At 41.0% G+C, this 24,252-nt stretch overlaps 1 protein-coding gene across 1 annotated transcript in view; it reads right to left on the bottom strand.

The window, feature by feature from the left end:
- The window catches only part of SGK1 (serum/glucocorticoid regulated kinase 1), a 92,614-nt gene that overhangs the window by 36,766 nt on the left and 31,596 nt on the right, over positions 1-24,252 (bottom strand). Inside the window, exons 2-3 of the mRNA XM_020779728.3 lie at positions 18,511-18,726; positions 4,568-4,643 (exon numbers count right to left, since the gene is read on the bottom strand). Of these exons, the coding sequence (XP_020635387.1) occupies positions 4,568-4,643; positions 18,511-18,726 (292 nt within the window). The remainder of the gene's footprint in view (positions 1-4,567; positions 4,644-18,510; positions 18,727-24,252) is intronic.

The raw sequence follows: 24,252 nt of genomic DNA, 5'->3' as shown, positions 1-24,252 counted from the left end.
CAGCTCCCAGAAGTCTTCACCACTAGCTGTGCTGGCCAGAATTTCTGGGAACTGTAGTCCAAGAACATCTGAGAACCCAAGGTCGGGAACCACTGCTCTAGAGCTTGTAAACAAGAGAACTCTATTTCCAAAATTCAATAAAGGTAGAAGAATGCACTGAATGATATTATGCACAGAGGTGAATGGGAAAGCCTAGTTTCCACTGCAACCTATTACACTGGTGAAGGTGCAAATTAAGGGTCAAAGTAGATATGATCTGATGTAGATATGTGAACGTGCCATAAGAACATGGAGGTTTGTTTGTTGTATAAATAGCAATTGAGGAAAACACAGGGCTATCTCGGCATTCATGTGGAAGGTGGGTGTGTAGAAGGAGCTTAATTTTTTGTTTCTCCTTAATAGTCTCAAGAGGGTGAGAAAAAGTCTATCTGAAGCTGCTTTTTAAATATTCATTTTCTCTGAAATGCAAAAGCAGCATCAGAGGGTAATTTTGTCAGGGCATGGAAAAGAGGAGAGAATTCATATTCTCCTCCAAGTCTCCCATAGTCATACAAGTTCCTCTGCAGCTCCTGTTTACAGAACAGAAACATGCAATTAGACTGCGTTTTACAATTAATGTCAGAATTAGCCCTTTGTCATATACTAATAAATCCTATGTAGATCTACTCAAATGTAAACCCCATTGAATTCAGTGTGACTTATTGGATGTTCATATAGGTTTGTACAGAATTGCACCCTAAATGAAATGGTCAAGTGTGGCACCATTGCAAAAAATATTTTTTCCTCCTGTTCTCCTGGGATTCCAGGCAATTTTTCTCTCTCCTAAAAATTTAAATTTAAATCAAGAGTTCTGTTTGCTTTGTTTGCACTTTTGCTTCTAAAGTCCCTTTATAACTGATTTCCACAGTTAAAAGGTGGGTTCCTGCATATGCAATTGAACAGTCCTTTCGTGAAAGTAATTCCAGAGTTTATACATTGTCTAAGGGGTGGGATTGGACCTTAGGATTGTCAAAGCAAGTACTGCTGGCGGGAAATAACAATGTAGGAAGTTGGGCGTGACTTGCCAAAAAACTTTGGGATTTAGGGATCAAGATCATGTTTATTGCAACTAAAAATAGAATCTGTTTCACCTACTCCATCTGGTAGACCAGCTGTTTTTGGATGTGAAACAAGTGCAGGAACAGCAAGACAATTGCTTTTCCTGTTCCCCTCACACTGGACAATGATGAAAGATGCTTTAAACACTTTTATAATGTAATGACCTTGACTGCCTGCTGACCTTTTCTGTCTGTTTGCTGCTTTATATGGTTTGCCCACCTCTTATAAGAAACCAAGGTCTTTTCCTAAAAGAACTCAGAGAGCTACTTATACCAGGCCATACCACAGATCCTTCTAGTGAATGGGTGTAGAGGACCTCCTTCCTTCTTGGTAGTCTATTAATAGTGAGTGGAGCTGATGTCAGTGATGGGTGGAATTACAACCTAAGGTTTGTGGGACAAGAACCAAAAAGTGGATGGAGCCACCCACTCCTCTCCGTTCTATCACTGCCACTCCCATGTTCTCTTTGCCCACCTAAAAGACTGCTCTGGAAGAGACAGATCCCCTTTCCAATAGCCCGAACTGATCACTCCCAGAGGCCTTATGAGATCAGGCTGAGGGCTATGATCCAGGGTGCCACTCCTTGATCTGCACTGACTAGCAAAAGCTTTCCCGGTTTTAAGACAGGAATCTTTGCTAGTCCTAATGAGAGATGCCAGGGATTGAATTTGGGACGGAACTTTCTCACACTGAAAAAGAAGGCAGAGCTTCTGTACCTTTAGCAGTTGTGACAGTATCTTGCCAGGTATAGTGGCATGATAAAGTACGACTGCTTAATTCCTTTTCCCACTCAGTTGTTAAAATGTGCAAGAAGGTTGTCCTCTTTTTCATGTGACTACCCTCTCTCTCACTGAGCCAAGGTCATACCCATTGTCCCTACTCAAAGGTGTGCTTGGCAAAAGGATAATACAGATAGAGAGAAAAGCCTCCATAACTCTCAGCCATCTGTCTGACAGTTGGCATTTGTAGGCCAGCTTTGGCAGTTCTGTCAATTCATGTGACAGATGCATGTGAAATACAGGACATAACTGTGGAAAACAAGAAGCACCAGAAATATCAAATCTTCCACCCTCTCACTACCATTCTCCAGGTATTTGCTTCAGAAATCCAAACATTCTCTACATGAAAGCCACGTTCAGCCATGCTAATGGAAAAGATCTATTTAGGAGTGAAACCATCTACCCACAGCTCAGGAATAAGGGTGGCCTCTGGATGATTCAAGGGGCAGTTAACTTCAAAGTCAGTTGGAAGCACTCATAGCCAAACCTTATCAAGCAGCCCAAGGAGCAAACACTCATCTGGAGCAAGGCGACTGCCAGGAAAAATACAAAAAGAAGTTGAAACTGATAATCCACTGCTAACTGGCAATTTAGGTAATTACCCCATGCAAATATGACCTTATCTATTACAATGGCAGTGGGCACAAAAAGATCCAGACTTTCAGTGAAAAAAATCATACCATGCTTGATGGAGACATCCTAGAAAGACCTTCTCTTTTTTAACTATAAAAAAATCCCCTACTGGGGGATGTGTTCAGGACATAAAGATCTAAATCTTTGCTATCAACATATCATCGGAGCCATGTTGTGACAGGGAACACTCTACTTCACTAGTTGAACTTCTGTCTGTCATGCAGCTATTCTGCCTGGAAAATGCAATTCTAGAGGCAGACATGTGGCAGTAATTTGTTAACCAGACCATGGGGCCCATATCCCAGTAAAATATGTATGCACATCTACCTAAAAAATGGCTGTATAGTCTTCATATTACAGATGATAGCTAAAGTGCCAGAAAGCACTATTTCCAAACTTGTCTGCTGTTATCTGATCTAGACAGCTATCCTTAAGGAATCCCCACTCTGCACATGCCCCACGGAAAGCAGTCAACCTGGGGGACAGACTAAAAACATAATAACTCCAAGTTTAAAATTTCTCAAGACCCAAGTTGCCTCATAGGATGACTTATAAAGAACGTAACCATTTGAATTAATTAGATACAGATAATCAAAACCCACCCGAGTCAGCTCCGTTCAATGGTAATGAAACTATGGAGGCTTCAAGACCATTACCGCACTTTTATAAAAACGCCAGAACACTTAGAACCTGATCAACTTAATGTGCAATTAAACAACTAGGCATCTCAAATTATTTAAGTTATCTTTAGTCTGATTGTGCCTTATCATCCCAAAAGAGATTCTCTTTAGACTTTTTATGCCCCAGTCACTTTCCTATGCAGAGTCCACATTCAGATGTACCTAAAGATTTTTTAAGCTTGTTTGACAGCCAGGACCTCTGTTTCTGAATCACCAAATCATTCACATTAAGGCCATAGTAAACGTCTATAAAAGGTAAAGGTAAAGGTTCCCCTTGACAATTTTTGTCCAGTCGTGTTCAACTCTAGGGGGCGGTGCTCATCCCCGTTTCCAAGCCATAGAGCCAGTGTTTTGTCCAAAGACAATCTTCCGTGGTCACGTAGCCAGTGCGACTTAGACACGGAACGCTGTTACCTTCCCACCGAGGTGGTCCCTATTTATCTACTCGCATTTGCATGCTTTCGAACCGCTAGGTTGGCGGGAGCTGGGACAAGCGACAGGCGCTCACTCCGTCGCGTGGATTCGATCTTACGACTGCTTGGTCTTCTGACCCTGCAGCACAGGCTTCTGCGGTTTAGCCCGCAGCGCCACCACGTCCCAACTTCTATACAGGCACACTAATGCAACTTTCTACAATTCAGTGCCATCCAAATGTGCTGGACCATGGCTCTCATTACTCCCATGAGATTTAATGAGGCCATTAGCTACTAGTCATGGTGGCTAAAATACATTCAGTATCCAAGCTGCTCAGGAACAACAGTGGAAGAAAAATTCCTTTGTGTCCTTCTGATCCAACAGGGATCTCTTTAGAGTGGCCACTTGGAAAAGAAAGCAGGAACCAACCCCACCTTCTTTTTCATAAATCCACAATGTTGTACTTCTGCTCTTTTGATTTTATTAGAAAGGAGGTGTGGGCTAAACCGCAGAAGCCTGTGCTGCAGGGTCAGAAGACCAAGCAGTCGTAAGATCGAATCCACGCGACGAAGTGAGCGCCCGTCGCTTGTCCCAGCTCCCGCCAACCTAGCAGTTCGAAAGCATGCAAATGTGAGTAGATCAATAGGAACCACCTCGGTGGGAAGGTAACAGCGTTCCGTGTCTAAGTCGCACTGGCCATGTGACCATGGAAGATTGTCTTCGGACAAAACGCTGGCTCTATGGCTTGGAAACGGGGATGAGCACCGCCCCCTAGAGTTGAACACGACTGGACAAATATTGTCAAGGGGAACCTTTACCTTTAAAGTAACCCCAAATGTTAAGCCCCCCTTCACAAGGTCTGTCCTTGCTTACAACTTGAAATATACATATATACCAGAATATATGCTTTACAAGATTTGAAAAAAAAAAAGGCATTTTAAGACATCTACATCCCACCCTTACCTGAGTCATCATGACTCCAGAAGGTCCTCTGGTCAGGTTGAGCCAACATATCTTCTTTATTGTAGAGTTCTTTCATCTATAAAACATAATGAGGAAAATAAAGCTCACTTTGTTTCATGATGGTTTTAATAGGCATAAAATCTTTTTATTTCACACGAAGAAAGCATTAAAAAACATAGGTAGAATTTATGAGACACGCAATGAAATGTGTGTATCTTAAGACCACAAGGAAGCAGTTTTACCTATGTCTTGAGTTATACCAGCGGTGATGCAGGAAAATAGGGGAGACTAAAAAAGTTGTGTATCTGCTGCCATTAAAGGGTGACTAAGTGAAGAGAGGCCCCTTCCTTTCCCAGAAGGCATCACTTGGTGGTGGAACAGATGCTTGGCAAGGAGGTGAAGTTCTTTATGTAACATTCCCTGGCAATGCAATCCTAACTCCAAAATATCCTGGCCTTAGTTGGTTAGGATTAGGCACATGTGTCTTTTGTCATCAGAAACCCCCTTCTGCCAGCTGATCTCAGAGATCGGCTGGCACAGCAGTCTGCTGATGGAACTATGAAGCTGGCTAACATTTGCCAGAACAGCAGCCGGAAGGGGGCAGGGAAGGGGTAAGAGAATGCAAAGCTCTTCTAGGCCAGGAACAATTTCATCATGCTCCCACAAAGAGGCATCAGAGTAAGGCCTGCTGTAAATAAATGTTCAGTATTGCTAAGCTGGGAGGGTCTGGGATTCGGTACTGCTTTAACTGGTCTAGCGTTGGGTCAGCTGGCCTTTGGCTATTTAGTATTTTTCTGTAAGAGTGAACCTGGACTTAGATCTCAGGATTGTATTTTCTGGTGGCCAGACACTTGTGTTTATTTGTTAACCTTTAATGAATCATTCACCTATTTTGATCGGGCCTTCATGGGAGAGAGGGGCTCACTATTATAATCAAAGGCCCTTGACCTGCATGTTTGAGCTTCCCATGATGGATTATTTCAGAGTCACTTTGGCACAGAATAGGGTACAGTCACCCCTCAGTATGCTTATATTCCTCCCAATCAGGAGCTGATGTTTGAACGCATGGGCTCTGTGTGTTTCAAATGGTATTTCCATGAGCCCTCAATTCATTGCCCAGATTAAATCTGTTTGAGTAGTCAGGTGATTGAGTCCTTTCTTCTTTGCAATTGTCTGGCACACTTAAGCTTTGGCAGATAGCAACTAAAACTGATCAAATATTTTTAAATGCTAGCTAGACAATGGCAAAACAAAAGCCTGCACAGCCTATTGTTGTATCATGAAATGCTGAACAGGCCTTCTCTAGGGTCTCAGAGGTACTCCCCTTTGACCTATAGAAATACTTCACAGAAGCTTGTGAAGTCATTCGATCTGACTTAATGGCCAGTATCCTGTTGCTAATTCCATCTAGAGTAGACCCATTAAGAAGGAGAAAATCGTCATAGTGGTTTGTTTATGTAAGCTGCCAAGTAAAAAATAGTTATTAAATCTGTGTGTTCTCGAAGGCTTTCATGGCTGTGATCTGATGGTTGTTGTGCGTTTTTTTGGGCTGTTTGGTCATGTTCTGGAGGTTTTTTCTTCCTAACATTTCGCAACAGAGACTGATGAAACATTAGGAAGGAAAACCTCCAGCACACGGCCAAACAGCCTGAAAACCCCACAACAACCATCAGTTATCGAATCCCTGAAACAACCAAAGTGGTTTACTGCGTTTTGCTGTGCAGGACTGATGAACCTTTGTAGCACACAGATCTATGAGAAGCTTAGAGAATATGGAATGAGGAGAGGAAGAGGGTCATTTCAAGCATGGAAATCCATTCACATGATGCTAGAATACTTCCTTTAGGTATGTCAAGGTTTAAGAAACTGATTTCCTTGCACTGGGATTTTCCAATGAGATAGCTACCTTGAGTGGGTCATTGCCATCTGAGAACAATTTCCATGCTAGTGTAGGCTGTCAGCTGGACTCAGACCTTTAATCAGGGGTACTGATAATGCTGGACATGAGCTTTTCACTCCTGCTGCACACACTTAAAAAGAAGAAGCTATGGAAGAATTTCTAAAAGCAATTAGTGCTGAAAAAGTTAAGACTCCATTCAAAGTTGATCTTGAGTTACATGTGTGGTTAAGGCCAAATAAGATCTTAGGCTGTGTGCTAACTGAAAAGATGGATACCTGGCATGAAGTGATATTGGCTACCAGAGATGGGACACATTTGGAGGGTTTTGGTCTACAACTCCATAAATGTCATGGTCACTGTGGGCAGTAGTTATACTGGCCATGGGATTCCAGGAGTCATAGTCTAAAACCTCCCAAAGACATGCCATCTTTCACTACTACAACATGTACAGGAGAACTTGCATAGCCTTCTGATGCACAGAAGTCTGTGGCTACACTAGCAGCAGGCAGTGAACTAGTGTGGCCTGTGGGAACAATCCCTTGATTGAACTATTCACATGGAAATGGCAGTACTGTGAACTGGTATAAGAAGTGAGACACTTTGGATCTTAGCAAGTTAATCTCTTCTGCTACTCAGTAGGGGAGGTGAGATTTTTTTTCCTTCCAGTTGTATATAGACTATTGCTGATACTCTACATCAGTTATGTATATATTCCTTGCCCTCTCTTAAAGGGCCAGTCGAGAAACTGCCTACAGTTGCACTACATCAGTTATGTAAACACACACACACACACACACACAAAACTGATGTAGTGTATCAGCAATAATCTATATACAACTGCAATAGTCTATATTCCTTGCCCTCTCTTAAAGGGCCAGTTGAGAAACTGCCTACAGTTGCACTACATCAGTTATGTAAACACACACACACACACACACACACACACACACACACACACACACACACACACACACACACAAAACTGATGTAGTGTATCAGCAATAATCTATATACAACTGCAATAGTCTATATTCCTTGCCCTCTCTTAAAGGGCCAGTTGAGAAACTGCCTACAGTTGAAGCCACCTCTGTCGATTTAACTCTGGGCTGTTTCTTGACCAACACTTTAAGCTGAGGCAAAGAAAACCACTGTATGGAATAAATGCAACATGAAGCAAAAAAAAATTACCCCGTCACACTGAAAAGTCATCCACTTTTTATTTTGCCTGAGAAGAGCAAAACACACAATACTATAACAATGTTTCTACTTTCTTTCCCTACATTTGAAACTTTATATATGAGGACAAAGTGAACAAGTTAATGGCTGTTGTGGGTTTTTCGGGCTCTTTGGCCGTGTTCTGAAGGTTGTTCTTCCTAATGTTTCACCAGTCTCTGTGGCCGACATCTTCATTTAAGCAACAGTCTGCATAACTTCATGAATTTATGGTTCACTCAAAAACAAACAGCATTTTCCCTCATGTCCTCTGCATTCTTTCCCCCTATATTCATAAGGCATCAGTTGTCATGACATTGATTCACCTAGCTTTGTTTTCAGCAGTTGAGGCAATCAGACTGCCTTACTGTTATGTCAGGCTTTATGCAAGTATTACATAATGAACTTGGTCAGCTTCCTGTGCTCTGGGAGGAAGCTGATTTCCTAGATGCACATCTATTTGCCTTTAGGTCCTGTTCTGGAAAAGAACCTACCTTATTTTCCCCAAGGGGTGATCTTTGCCAAGAGGAGGAAGAGGAAGAATGAATCTTTGGATTCTCTTGGATCTTTCACTGGCATCCTTTTGAGTTTGACTGTCTGAGCTGGGAGATGGATCTTAAACGGTGCTGAGGTTAAGTGAAATCTTTATCAAGTTGTTGGGTTTTTTTTTTTTTTTGCAGCTGTGCACTCTTAATCCAACGAATTTTAAGTCCTTCAATGATGCTACACATCTTATTACTTACTCTTGTCTACTTTGTTTTATTTGCTGTTTTGTCACGTTTCATTGTTGTAAGTTATTCAGAGTGATGGCAAATAAATACTGTGACACATGCAAACAAATGTGTCACCAATGTCATTAGCAAATTAAACTTAAACATTTCTGTCAGTTCATGATTAAATAATGTATATTGCCTTTTGATGTGGTGAAGGATGTGGTGAGGGCAGTACTTCAAAGGTACCATTTATGCATAGAATCAATTTGGTCACCACATATATATTATTTGGCATCTCCTGCCCTAGGTATTGTCTGGTTAGCATGAGTTAGTCTGTAAGCATAAGTGACTCAGGATGACCAAGGCAGTGAGGGTGCAACCCTGCCATTTGGGGCTGAGGCACCCCCTGCATGATCCACCCACTGCCCAAATCTAAAAGAAAATGTGTAGGACCAATGTGTATTGGTGGAAAGAGAATTTTATTTGGGAATGCAAGAGTAGGGTTGGGAGATATTTTCATATTTTAAATTCACTAATTCCATAATTCCATAATTCCATGGGGCTGGCTGAATAGCTCAGTCCCCTAGGTATCTGGCTGCAGAGCCAGAGGTTGGCAGTTTGATTCCCCACTGTGCCTCCTACAAGACTAGCCAGCCTATGCGGCCTCGGGCAAGCTCCACAGTCCCACTTCTGAACATTCTCTACTTGGAGAATACCTGGAATATTCTCTTCCATATTTCTGATGAAGTGGACCTGTTCATGAAAACTCACATTAAAATATAATAGACTTGAAGGTGTCACATGTTTTTGTTTTTGTTTTGTTTGTTTGGATTTTGCCTGATATGGAAAACCCTGGGAAGGGTTGCCATAAGTCAGAGTTGATCTGATGGTCCATGATGATGATGATTAACAAATGGCTTCCTCTGATGTAGGACTGCTGAGCAGTATTCAGTTAAAGGTATTTATATTTATATTTAAGATATTTATATTTGAACTCTGAGAAGGACAATACCTACAATATTTATGCTAAAAGATCACCCATCTGTAAGCTCAATTAACTTAAATTAAATTGTATTAAATTGTTCCTTAACATAATAGTTTCAATCCAGCACACAAAAAACCAGGCATGTTTAAACTGCACTGATTTCTATAATATCAAAATATATGTGACTGTGAATTGGGAGTGTGTCCAGTAGCTTGATTGAAACAGGTCTTGACAAAAATGGTTAATGAAATATTTGGAGAAAGACAATGCAGACTACAAATAATTCCTTAAAACTGGGATGTTGTCAATCAGTTTCAGTGATTCTAATAATACATTACGTTACTGAGTTTCTTAGCATCTGCTATATATACTTTGTTGAACTTTTCAGTGAACAATAAGCAGAAGAGGAAAAACAAAATTATAATTTATTCTACTGCAAGGATGCCAGATTTTTTTAAAAGAGACACTAAGAATGGATAGCATTCAAATAAATGAGTTGGACTATTTATACTGTTACCTAACAGTTTAATAGGATTTACAAGAAACAGCATATTATGAAAGAGGTCTAGCTGAATTAATCATAGTTTCTTTAACAAACTGAAGTGATAAAAAATGACTTCACAAAAGAAGTGAGTTTTAATGCGAAGAAATGTTGTCCACATTAAATTTATACATCAAGGAGTATTGTAGAGAACTTGACCAAGGGCAAATACTTAACACGTGCATAGAAAACAAGGGTTCCCAACATCCAGGCTTTGTGTTCCTTGTGCCCTCTTATCCATTTTTACATCTCGTGGCACAGTGATTAAACTGCTGTACTGCAGCCAAAACTGTGCTCATAACCTGGGGTTCAATCCCAGGTAGCCGGCTCAAGGTTGACTCAGCCTTTTATCTTTCCGAGGTTGGCGAAATGGGTACCCAGTTCACAGGGAGGGAGGCAAGGTGTAGTCTGCATAATTAACTAACTCAGAGAGTGCTTTAAGTACTATGGGATGGTATATAAACAATGCGCTTTGCTTTGTTTTCTGCTTTGCTTTCCCCAAGGTCTTTCTTCCAATTTTATTATTAGAAAAAGCAACATTTCACTGTGAAACTGCCATATTTCCTTTAAATAAGGTCAGTGACCCTGACACACCTTACTTACATGTAGACCTACACTTCAAAAGACCACTGGGAATGTAAATCTATGTGTGAACAAGCACTTGGCTAGCGCATGCCTGACTTCCATGAAAAATTGGTCAGAGTTGAATGGAACAGTTACCTCTGCATAAATCAGTGTAAACTTCAGTGGTGAATTGTCACTTGCTACAAAGTTTGCATTGGCCCTTTCAGCAATTTGCCAAGTCATACAACTGATGTGCAACAGGAATATACAACAGCCAACTTTTGGACTAGTGGCAATTCTCATCACTGAGATCTATGTCAATGGGTGTAACATTGTTTGGCATATGTAATAGAATTCCACCAATTGCATTTTTAAATGACAGCAATAGATTGTTCCCTATCACTGAATTTTGGTAGCATACGGTAATTGGTGACAGCAGTATAGAGTATTTCTCAATGGGTTGCAGCAGGGGGTGTCCCCCTGGGCCTGGAGAATTTGCCATCCCGATTTAAACTTGTTAATATTAAACATAATATAGGTCATATTTTTGAAACTGTGAAAGGGTTTCAAATGCTGAGATTATGCGAGTGACCAAATTCTTGCCAGGTTGTGAAGCAAGTAGCTGAGACTCTCCCCTTGTGGAAACTTGAGACTCCAGTCAAGAATTGTCCTTGAGTCAGTGTGAAGACACTGATTCAGGCTTGTCCTTGCAGAGAGTTAAGGATTTTTTAAAAGGTTCTTTAACACTACTGTATGTCTACTATGTCATTTGAATCTTATGGGCTGAAGCGTATATCCTGCTCAGCAAAGTTCCCTTTTCATTTTAATTGAAAATTTCCTCCAATATAAGGAAGGTTTGTGTGTAAAAAAGAAACAAAATAATGCTTATTCTGATTCAATTAATTCCAAACAAGAAAGGTACAGTCATACATACTGTATGTCTTCTAATGCCATGTAGAAATAGGACTCAAAGATTGAATTTTAGTAGTACGTCATAACAAGAGTAGGCCATTGAAACAATTGGGAAACAGTGAGTAAGTTCTAGTAATTCAATGGGCCTACTCTTATTGTGACTTACCACTGTGTCTCACCCAGTAAAAGTGTATCATTTGCAAGAACAGTGGTACATTGGATCTATTTTATAAATTCAGCTTCATTGCTTCATAATAAAATATGCACAACTTGTACATGCTTAAGTTTGCCTGCCATGATTATTGATGCCCTCTTGATTTTTTCCACTCTGAAAGACGTGGCAATCTGATCTGTAACTGTTGCATTTACACGTGTACATGATGGCCCAGAAGACTTGAAAATTTGGTTTACATATGCATGGATGCACTTACTGCTTAGTTTGGTAGCAGGCAACTGGCCTATCTTGTCTTAGGCCTTTGTCATGCAACAGATTCATAAACTCTTCTTGGTTTAACATTTGTGCTCATCTACAAATGAAGGATGGGGTGGAGGAAGGGGAAGAGAAGGCACACCAGCTGTGAGCTGCAGAGTTTTATGTTGCTCATTGAAATTACACATAATTTTAGCCCATTTGCAGGCTGATGTTTTTGGCATTCACCATTTGAGAACTCTTTTGTGCTCAATACGTCTGATGCATCTAAATAAATATTATCCGTAATAACCCTACATCAATCCATTACAAAACTATGAAAGCAGATACTTTATTTAGATTTACTCCTTAGAACATATATCTTGCAGCCACAGCTGGTTCTTTCTCAGCTATTCTGATTTTGCAAAAGAAGAAAATTGTTAAAAGATCTTTTCTTTTCTTTTCTTTTCTTTTCTTTTCTTTTCTTTTCTTTTCTTTCTTTCTTTCTTTCTTTCTTTCTTTCTTTCTTTCTTTCTTTCTTTCTTTCTTTCTTTCTTTCTTTCTTTCTTTCTTTCTTTCTTTCTTTCTTTCTTTCTTTCTTTCTTTCTTTCTTTCTTTCCAGTTTTTAGCCAAATGTCTCCTTGAATGGCTCATTTACAGTTCATAGGTGCATGATGATTCCTGCCTACAGGCTTGAAATCTGAAAAGGCTATTGTTGCCATTTCAGTAGCATCCCATAACCAGAAATATAGGGACAAAGCTTGAGACTGGAGGGGAACCGAGGTTGTCATAACACTTTCTGTGTACTATGTCCTTATGATATCACAGGGAAGGGTCCTTGTGACATCACAGAAGTGGGGCAGGCAAGTGTTAGGAGGGAAGCAAGAACGCACATGCAGACACCTTTACACTTAAGTCATGGTGGTTTTGGCATTAGCTGAAAATGGCTGACACTTTATTGAAAGCCACTTCATGCACAGAACTCAAATTTTGCCCCTTCTGTTGCTGCTTACCCTGACATTTGACTCCATGCATGGAGAAGCACAGAAATTCTTTGAAACTTGAGCTGGCAAGTGGACAGCCCTGAAAAAGGACGCTGCATAGAAGGAAAAAAGTGGTGTGGAGAGAAGAAGGACAAGCAGTCTTTCAGTACACTTTGTGGAACTACTTTTTTTTTTTACTTCCCATCTCTGTACTGAGTGCCAGTGAGATTCTGATTCCAGTGCTGGTTCCTACTTTTAAAACACCGTATTGCCTGGGACCAGCAGCTTCATACTGATCAGCTGCTCATGGTCGCATCCTGATCTGAACACTTCCCATGCCTCTAATTCAAAAGAAACCATCCAATCTGGGTAGCAAATTTGGTAGAGAGCAAGGGAGTTGGCTTGCTTGTATTATCTAATCATTGCTCTTTTGAATGAACAACAATGAGATTCTTATCCCTGTAAGAATGAATTTGGATGATGAACTCTGAGCCAAACTGAACCAAAGCAGCGCTGCTGGGGAAAAAAGATGTTGGCTTCATTGTGGTCAGAAAGCCTAGCCATTTCCTGCTAAACACACACACAGACAAGATTGGGCTGCTGGAGCCTTTTGAGTAAAAGGTTCAGAATGGACGAGCAATTTCTAAGGAAAGATAAATTCAGAATCTTCAGAAAATCCCCGAAGATCATTACTGAAGTCTTTAGGTCACCTCTAACTACTCACTTCAAGTCAAAGAGAAAAAATAAGGAGGCTAATTTCCCAACCTCCTCTTCCTCCTCCACCACTTAAAATTTCTTAAAACACCATCATATTTCTTTGATGAGTGAGAAAGCAAGCAAACATGATAGTTAACTACACCTAAAAAAGATTTACAGGACAGAGGAATACAAGAGTTGCCCAGCCTGTTCCAAGAGACAGAAAAATACACACACATTCAGCTAAAAACAAAACTGACCTTCAAACCTGTTTCGCTTGCTCTTTCAAAACAGTTAGTTACCTTTATTATATAATGTGTCATTGGCTTTGTTCTGAGAGCAACTATCTAGTGTGGTGTGAAGCAGTGGCACATCATTTATTAGTAATGTTCACACAGAGTAACCATCAAATTTTCATAGGGCCATTTAAAGAAACATCACAATCCCTTTTAGCCTAATTAGCAGTATATCTGCATGGATACCTTCCATGCTCCTAATCCAGCAGTTTATGCTAAAACTAGGAAAGGAGCTGTAGCTTAGTGGGTAGAGCAGATGTTTTTCATGCAGAAGGTCACAGGTTCAGCCCTTGACATTACAAGGTAGGACTGAGGGAACTTCCTGCCTGAAACCTGGAAGAGTAACTGCCAACTAGAGCAAATAATACTGCAGTGGTGGGACTAATACTCTGACTCTGTATAGGACAACAAGGTATGTGTCTATAAACTGGTTACAATGGAATGGAAATAAGCAAGTTCTTGGAGTTGGGTGGGGCTGTATTGGTTCCCCCCCCCAGCCCAACAGGACCCATACTGCTAGAGATAAGCATGAATCACCATTCAACGGTTTGGCTCAGTTTGGTGTGGTGCCCACACAGATGTTCCACAAGCATCACATGTTTCCCTCCCCCCATCTCTTCCATGCTGCGTTATCACTTGTCACTGCAATGTGCTTCCCTCCCCTGCTTTCTCCACATAATTGTCCACTCAGATGCGGAAGCAGGTCAGGGAAGTCTGTGGCACTGCCAGTGAGTGGACAATTGCACAGAGAAGGCAGAGGAGGGAAGCACATTGCAGCTGGTGAGTGGGCGATGCATGGAGGAGGTGGGGGGGGGAGAAGTGCACTGCGGCCAGTTAATGGGTGTATTCTGCAGGGCAAAGGCTAGAAATTAAGAAAGCTATCAGTGTGATTGATGGCCAAGTTGATATTCACAGAATGAGTATATTGGATTCCCATTATACTATCTATGTAAACACTTGCATTCATATATTTAACTCAGAATTATATATGGCCTTCTGGCACAACCAAACTCATCACGAGAGCTTAATATGTGTTTAACAGACTTTAAATACTAATTTATACAACCAGCCACAGGGAGCAATGAAGATTAGTATCTCTGATAGAAAAAGACCATCCTTAGTCTACCATCACTTTATGTTCTGGGAATGACCTCATCCTATTAGTTTTGACAGGACTGTAGCAACTGATAACCCTTTCATTATAAGAACTAATTTGCTGGCACAGCAAATCTTAGGGGCATTAAGCCCATCTTCACAAACACACACAGCCGTATGGGAGCCATGGTAATGAGCCATGTCCTCATGACTAGGGAGGCTGTGAGAATATTCCAGCCATCGGAGCAGGATTGGTTACTTTCTTTATTTATTTGTCCAATGGAATGGTCTTTGTTTATTAATTACAGTGGGGTCTTGACTTGAGAACTTAATCCGTATTGGAAGGCGGTTCTCAAGTCAAAACGTTCTCAGGTCAAATCTGCATTTCCCATAGGAATGCATTGAAAACCATTTGATCCGTATCTGCTCTTTTCCGTCCATAGAAACTAATGGGAAGCTGCTATTCCGCCTTCGACCACTAGAGGAGGATATTTTGTTTCTTTTTTTCTTAGGTCAAGAAAGGTTCAGGGAAGGCAGGGAAAATACAGTCCAGGCAGGACAGTACCAGGCAGTCTGAAGACTGTCTCCCAATCCACTCTCTAAACGCTGGGAGGAGTGAGGAAGCATACAGGCACCCTTTTCACTGGCCAACAGTTAACTGAAAGTTCAAATATTGCACTTTCCCTGCCTGCCACGTGGGTTTTTTTTCAGTTCTTAACTCAAATCTAAGTATGTAAGTCAAGTCAATATTTTCCTATGAGAGTGGTTCTTAAGTCAAAATGTTCTTAACTCAAGCCGTTCTTAAGTCAAGACCCCACTGTACAGTCCAGGCAGTACAGTACCAGGCAGTCTGAAGACTGTCTCCCAATCCACTCTCTAAACACTGGGAGGAGTGAGGAAGCAGACAGGCACCCTTTTCACTGGCCAACACTTAACCGAAAGTTCAAATTTTGCACTTTCCCTGCCTCCCACGTGGTTTTTTTTAGTTCTTAACTCAAATCTAAGTATGTAAGTCAAGTCAATAATTTCCTATGAGAGTGGTTCTTAAGTCAAAATGTTCTTAACTCAAGCCGTTCTTAAGTCAAGACCCCACTGTACACATATATCCTGTCTTTCAACAACGACAACAAAAAGACAGCCAAACAAATCACTAACATTAAAAACAAATTAAAAACAGATTAAACAATTGGCACTCTCCCGAACTCCTTCATGTCTGTCTTCATATGCAAAAGAATACAGAGACATAAATATGTAGATGTGGGATGAGCAAAATGCAGCCCATGGTCTGTATGCTGCCCTGTCAGTTCCTACTGCTTTCCAGTATTCTCTAGTGGTCCCCAGAAAAAAGTTTCAAAAAGTCCTAATTTGCCACCAAAATTTAACAGCTAACCTATGGGAACATTTCTCCCTGCGATGTTTTTTGCCCATTCTGCCTGCACCTCCCATGTTTGATCCTGCAAGTGTCCACTCCAAGGGAGGACCTGGAGTCTATGACAAGGAACCTAGCCCTCTCAGCCTTCCTGTGGAATGCATTACTGGTGGGGGTGCACCAGGTCCCTTTCCTCCCAATGTTCTATAAGCACACAAAAACACAGCTTTTTAGATAAGTTTTTCAGGATCACCGCCCTTTGTAATTGTGGCTATTTATGTTATGTTTTGATTCTATTTGGGTTCATCATCACCACTGTGGACCTTTCATGGGGCTGTATTTAGATCACTTTAGGTTGTGGGAGTCATGGGTTCTTAATGTTTATGTTCCAAGCCTGTAAACCACCCAGAGTAGTGGTACGCCACTAGATGGATGGTATAAAAACGTGACCAACCAACCAACCAACCAACTAACTAATCAACCATTATTCGTAGACACACCATGGGTTTCCATCCAATCAGATCCCCCGCTTCCTCCCTGCAAGATTCTGATTCGGCAGCAAAAGACCATATGACTAGCTAAACCAATCAGGTTGCTTTACTGAGTCCACACACATGCACACAAATCCCAGAAATATAAGACTGAAATGTGGGGCAATCATTCTCATGTCTCTGGGTGAAGTCACACAAGGAGGCTTCACTCCTTAACACAACAGCCCCAAATCCAGTGTCTTCCAGATGCAGCAGATTATATCCCCTGTTATCTTCAGTTAGCATGCTGAGGGATGTTGTTGCTTTGCATGTCTAGGTGATGCCAGGTTTGGAAAGGCTGGCTTAATATCTGAATGCTAGTTGTGAAGTGGCAAGGCTCTCTCTTTACCACAGCTGCCTTCTTAAAAATAGCCACATGAACACAATTGTCTTCAGTGACCCTTTCAAACTGTGACAATATTTTAAAAAATGCCATTTATTCTTTGTACCTCCCTTGGCTGACTAAACATCTCTTTGCTGCAGTTAGCCAGAGGGAAAGAGGGCTGAGGAGACAATCACATTCAGCTAAATCTTTTCCATATGAATGTGCAAACCTAATGAAAATCAGTCACTGGGGCCTCTTTGTACAGTTTACACAGGAATGCCTATGATTTGCAGCTGGCATAGTCGTTTAAAGAAGCATCTTTTTAAAAGAAATATTTTGTTAAACGTTTCTGTTAGGAGGACTCATAAACAAAGCCTAGTTACTGTGGAACGATCAGAGTTTATTATAAGCAACAGTTTTATTAATTTCTTACTTATTCTTTGACTTAATCATTGCTATTGTCAGAAAGCAACCCCATCCTACCCCCAGCCTCACAACAAAATCTTGGTATTTGTCAGTCCAGCTGGACTTGAAGTCTTTTACAATGTGAATTTTGTTGGCAGACCATGGATGTGACTGGATTCCAAAACCCATAATACAGAAGCAGATAGATTTTGGAAAAGGGGCTTAGCCTACTATATTAAGGACCCTTAGAATACATAATTGCATACGGTTTGATTTGTTGGCATTTTGTTAAAATAGATCTCATGTTTACTTTGTTACACTTACAGTGTAATCCTATGTATTTCAAAAGCATTGAATTCAATAGCATTGGGTCCTAGGCATTTATTCTTCCGAGTTGTCATTTTGATAGTGATCTTCTTTAAAAACAAACAAACCTCCAAGCGATATGTCTGGGCTTGAGCACTTGCTGGGCAGTATAAATAGATCTGTCCTCTAACACAGGGGAAAGGGGAATAGTCCAGTGGGATAGGTGTGAGGTTGCTCCTGCTGACCATGCATCTGCCCCCTGAGGCAGTTACCTTCCTCTGGCTAATGTAGACATGGGCAAGATATTGTCTATGGGCCACACGTGACTCCGAAGACTTTTTTTGGGTAACTTCCAGCACTCCATGGAGCCTCTCTTGTTCCATCAGTTAAAAAATAGTTTTGATTCCCCCCCCACCCCTGGAGCAACATCCAGGCATTCTCAATTTTGATTTTCAACATGTTCTAAAGCCCATGGGTGCTGCAGGCAGCAATGTGACTCACATGGCTTCCAAATGTGCCTGATCCTGCCTGATAGTAGGGCTGGTGCCTCGTATAGCGATATAGCTTAAATCTTGACCTCAGATGTAACGCCTGCAGCCCAATTCCCATAGAAACCTATTGTGTTAGCTTATTTTTGCCCATGGTTGTGGTATATAAACAACATTTGTGCATGAATAGCAGGCAAGGGAGAGACTTGCTTACATTACAGCTTCTGTGGCCTTCCCAGGAACAGGACTCAGTGTCCTGTGGGACGATTCCTCTTTGAAAAGTGTGATCACTGAAGCACATCTGGCATAATGGAGCCTCAATGTCCGGCTCTCCTTGAGGTATATGCATCACAGTGGACCCCGGGTATTTGAGGCTGGTTGTCTGATGTTTTTCCATGCTCACCATCGGGCTCTTGATCCATCTTCGTACCTGTAAACATAAAAGCAAATCCTTGGTTGACATCTACCATGTGCATTTTCTGATCTTTTATCCAAAGCTTGTGTGGACAGTCAGATAGTTGTGTCACACATTTCTACTTGGCTTTGAAATGTAACTGCAAAAATAACAGGTTGAAAATCTGTCTGGAGTGAAAGAAAGGGAGAAATGAAATCAATCCATCCAACACTGAGCTGTGCAGAAGAGTAATATCTTCAGGACAAACTTTTTTTTCAATACTTTTTATTTCTCTTAATCAAACTAAACAACAGCTTTCACATTCAACTGTACCTTTCACCTTGTCTCGTCAAGTACTTCCTGTTATTTTACCTCACTGATAATAAAAGTCAGGGTCATATTCTGAACAGATCTTAGAATAGTTACATTTTTGGATTGCAACAGTTATAATTCCCCAAGCAGCTTGGCCAATGGTTAAATCCCCATTCAATCTAGGGGATGCCGGGACTTGTAGTCAAGAATGAATATTTTCTTATTAAGGCTTATAGTTTTCATTTCCTCCTCCCTGCAGCAGCTTCTGGGTTTGGGTGGCCACTTAAGATGCCATACAGTGGGATGCTAAATATCAGGAAATGAAGGCACATTCTCCAGATAAGTGGTGTAGCAGTAAATTTGGAAGGATGGAGTGTCATGAGGAACTCATGACAGTCTACACAAAAGAAAATCAAAACAGGTATAGCATTGTATAGATTCACACTGGCAATTTTCTGACTTTAAATACTTCCCCTTTCTGTTCTGTGGCTTCTGAAGGATAGTCCAGGATGAAGGGGATCCCTAGGGATCCCCAAAACCTAGTTAGATGGGCTCTACAAAGCTTTTTATTGCCTCAAAACAGCTCCAGCTCCACTAACAGGATGTCAGTCACTGTATTTTCAGGTGTCTCTTTTTTAAAAAAAACAACAACTGTGAGTCACCTTGGGTTCCTGCATCAGGTGAAAGGCAACACAGAAATGAAAGGAAATAAATAAACAAATACACAAAGCAGGTCATTTGTAAAGCAAATAAATATCAACTGCCCATTCAAGATCAAGATAGGACAAAATGAATTAAATAATAACTGGTATAGTTCACATGCACCCCTCACCCAACTAGTGAATCTCAGAGGGAACAAGGACATCTGAGGGGAAAAGGCAAATAATGTCATTCCTGCTAAGGATAAAGGCTAGTGCTACAATCTTATGAATCCTAGTTTTACTGCACCACTGCTCAAGATCTCACTTCCAACCTCCCTTTCACATACACATTTGGTTTTTTGGTTTTTTATTTTGACTGGGAAACCACTTCACCAGTTTTCTTTCCTTTAAGCTAATTCCACTCAGTGGGTCCCAAAGTCTGCTGCTTTATTTTTCTCAAGAGAAGTAAATGGTGGACAGCAATGTATAAATTAGAACCAACATAGCTACATATTACATTATTGTGTGTTTGCATATTTCCCTTTAGAAAGCAGTGAGGAGAGCTTATTATGTCCTGTCAGTTGCTTTTTAGCTGAGGAAGAGATCTAGAATGGGTGCTGAATGCCTTGGGCAAGGTCTGGTTTTTGCTTTTTGTAAAAGCCTAGATTATTTGCCCATTGATAGCCACTAGGACCAGTGTTGTCCTCTGTTTCATAACATCTGGCTTAGGAGCCCATATGAGCCACAGAGCTGAGGACTAATGGCTTGTGCCATGGACTAGAACCTGCTTACACATGTAGTACTGTACTTGTAGTTTCTGTTGTCTTTACAACCGAGAAGACCCTCTCCATCAAAATACTGAAATACTGAGCAATGTGTGAACCATTTTGTGTGGATCTGGGTGTATCTGGAGAATGGAACTAATCTTAAAATGTCTCACCATAGGGGCTCTGTGCTGATGAATGAGAAAAGCACTCAATAGTTAATTAGAACAGAGGTGAGTAAAGTATGGGGCTGCAACTCCCATTAAGCTATTTTTTTAACACAGGAATGAGGAGCAACCATAGTCCACAACCATTTCCAAAGAAGCAGCCATATTTGGTCAGTTCCACCACCAACAAAAAACAACAATGCAAGTGTTCTTTGGTAACTTAAAAACCAATTTATTTATAATGACATAAGCTTTCATGTACTATGACTCGTCTCATCAGATGAACGAAGAGTTTCAGGAGTTTCATATGGTACACATACTATACCAGTTGATACATTGAACAAGGCACAACAAAACATAGGCTTTGCAATGGTTTGTTTATATCGTGTTTAGGCAGACTTGTGTTCTGAATGAGGAAGCTAACTGTTTCATGAATCATCTCGCCTATTGTGTCCAGGCAGGAAGACAAGTTGGCAACCCGTTGCCAAGGATGCGAGGTAAACAAATACTATGAAACACAGGTTTCATCAGTGACTTTTATGACTAGCTGTGTCCAAAACTGTGGCATTCGGCTGGCCTTTTGGAAATCACATAAATATACACTTCTCTATGGACACAAAATAAATAAATGGACTCATCTCTTGGTAAGATGTGCCTGTCATTTTTCCATACAGTACTTTCTCAGCTTCCCTTTCCACTCTCTGCAGAACTATCAGTTTCTGTTGATTCATTTAAAACTGAGCTTCTTTGATTTTTCACTGAGGCTTCAGTCCTTTAGTGTTGTTCATGAGTCCAGAGCCCTTTCAGATGGGTACATGACTCATATAATGGCCGGGCTTGTCCAGCAAAGCACAGGTTTTAAAACACACACACACACACCAGAGAACAGAGTGAAATCATTTTTCCATGATGCAAAAACCAAATGTGTTTTTGATCTCTCTTCTGTTTTTCCAGTTTCCACATTTTTAACAAGGTACTAAGTCTGATTTTCACGGCTGTCTTTGAGATGCCTCCAGTCAGGCTGTTTTTAAAAACTGCTTTATGTTTCAAGAATTGCAACGTGATCTTTAATTTTTTTTAAAAAAATACTTTGGCAGGTTTTCATGATGTACATTTTGCCAAAGATAATGGAGCCTGTAATTGTTAAAAACATAATTACAGATGCAATCATACATTTATATTCTGATCTATTTTTCAACACTTGGTATCTGGACAAGAAAAAAATATATATTTGGATAAGCAGACACTTTCTTTTCCAAGTACTGTTATCAAAGGCGTAATTGTACATTATGTGTATTAATGTCTATTCAGCTTTGTAGTGGTGGAATAAATCTAAAAGTTATTAAATCTGCATCCAAGTCCAATGGAAACTTTATTCTAGGGAACAACAACATTCTTCCATAAGTAGACACAGTCTACTTGCTTCATATGTCAGTGCAGAATGATTCCCTTAGTGATCCAGCAAAGAACAGAAATATTTTCGGGTGAAAGATGTGGTATAGATATATTTATACACTCATTTAAAAATAGGTAAACACAAAATGCTCACATAAAGATTCATGTCAGCCTCTAACACAACTGGGTAGCTATTTGGCGTGACATCAACTCCGCTGCTTTAAACTGGCCTTGCCACCACCAGTTGCTGTCTAATGGCTGGATTGCCACCAGATACTCAATCCCACTTGATCTCAGACATTGCATTTTGAGTAACAAACGATGGCACACAAATACATACACCACCATTACCAATAATTGATTTCAAAGTGTTAACGCTTACTTACAAAGCCCTAAACGGTTTAGGACCTCGATACTTGGCGGAACGCCTTCTCCCATCTAGATCTACCCGTGTCACTCGCGCGAGCCAGGAGATAAGGCTGAGGAGCCTAACGCCGAGAGAGGCCCGAAAGGAAAAGACCAGAATCCGGGCCTTCTCGGCGGTGGCTCCTCGCCTTTGGAACAACTTGCCCCCTGAGATTCGCGCGGCTCCCTCGCTGGGCATTTTTAAGAAACAACTAAAAACATTGATGTATAGGCGGGCCTTCCCAACAGAAAACCCTTGACGATCTTTTTTCTTATTCTGTTCTTTATTATTATTATTTTTTTATTTAAGTTTCTGCTGTAAAGTTTTAAAATTACATTGTTGTTTTTACTGTAAGCCGCCTAGAGTGGTCTAATATGATCAGATAGGCGGGATAGAAATAAAATAAATAAATAAATAAATAAATAAATAAATAAATAAATAAATAAATAAATAATACCACGTCACTGCTCAACTCCCATGCAAAAACAGAGCTCTCAACTTATACCGCTAAGTAAGCAGATTTGAATGAGTAAAGGGGGAAAACACTGACAGCTACAGTACCACCTGAGCCCCAAGTGGAGCAGAAGATAATTGCAATGGTGTTGGGGGCATTGGCAGGTAGGTCCCACTGTGTGGGTGTGCAGGGTGCATTGACAGCAGGGGGTCGAAGCTCTCTTACTGCTGGTGCCAGCCCTGACTTCCATTATCTGAAATAGGCAGATATAGCTCTTCTAGTCCTTTATTTACAGCTATAGATTTTCTCTGTAGCTGACATTTATGCCAGATATGAGAGGTTTGCAACACATTTGGGGGACGTCCTAGCCCACCCCCTCCATAATCACTTTGCCACACACATCCACCAGCAGGTCTGAAGGTTCCAGTCCCCATAGAGACACTCTACATGAGCCAGAATGCTACTTTCCCAGGCTTCTATGAAAAGCTGGGCAGGGGACAGATTGGACTTGTCTTCAGTGTGGAAGGGATTGTCAGTCTCAAATTGGCCTCCTCAGCCACACTAGATGCTGCACCAAGTCCCCCATACAGAGCACGTTACCATAGTCTTTCGAGACTGAAGGATGCCTAACTATGATAGGCTGTTATTTTGATGATGTTGCGGTCAAGGAATCTCCATAGATTTGTGGCTCCATGTCCTAATTACGACTCTGCAAGCAGATCAAGGTCCAAAACTGCATCTCCACAATCCTAAGTGAGAGTTCCCTGAAACGATCCTTCTGCTTTCAGATGTGGTGAAGGATGCTAACCAACATTCCATCTAATTTTCAGCCCCAGTTGGGGGGGGGGCTCTGCCCCTCGCGTGTATGACTTCACCCCCTCGAACACATGACTTTGCCTTCCCACTGTAGGGTTCCATTGCAACTGGAACCAAAGGTGCTGAAAACAATTGATGTGGGCACAGAGGGGGCAGAATTGTGCAGGCATTCATCTTATAGGGCACTGTGATGCTCGCCTATCATCTGGATTGAATCAGTGTATTGTGTCAGTGATAATGGTGTTGGTGGGTCCTCCTGTTGTCTCAGGTAGCAAAATGCCTCCCTATGGCCTGGGCAAGTACCTTTCATCTGATTATTGGTGTCAGGGATAGACTCTGAATGCTCCTGTATGTTTCAAATCCATTTTTGTCCTAAAAGATGTGCAGTCAGTCCATTGGTTTTCAAACTATCTTGATATCTCCACAAATAAACGTACATTTCTTTCTGTTTAAAAATGGATTTGTGAATTGTTTTTTAACCAACAATTTATGTGCTTCAAGCAAAAATTCAAGCATTATTTTTAGTACAACAGAACGGATTAAAGAAGAGCAACATGAATGGGATTTTTTTTTTGGTGACCTTGGGAAATATGCTAAAAACATTTTT

The sequence above is a fragment of the Pogona vitticeps genome, chromosome 1 (assembly GCF_051106095.1).
Source record: "Pogona vitticeps strain Pit_001003342236 chromosome 1, PviZW2.1, whole genome shotgun sequence".
Lineage (NCBI taxonomy): Eukaryota > Metazoa > Chordata > Lepidosauria > Squamata > Agamidae > Pogona > Pogona vitticeps.
This window is presented reverse-complemented; position numbering and strand designations above follow the sequence as displayed.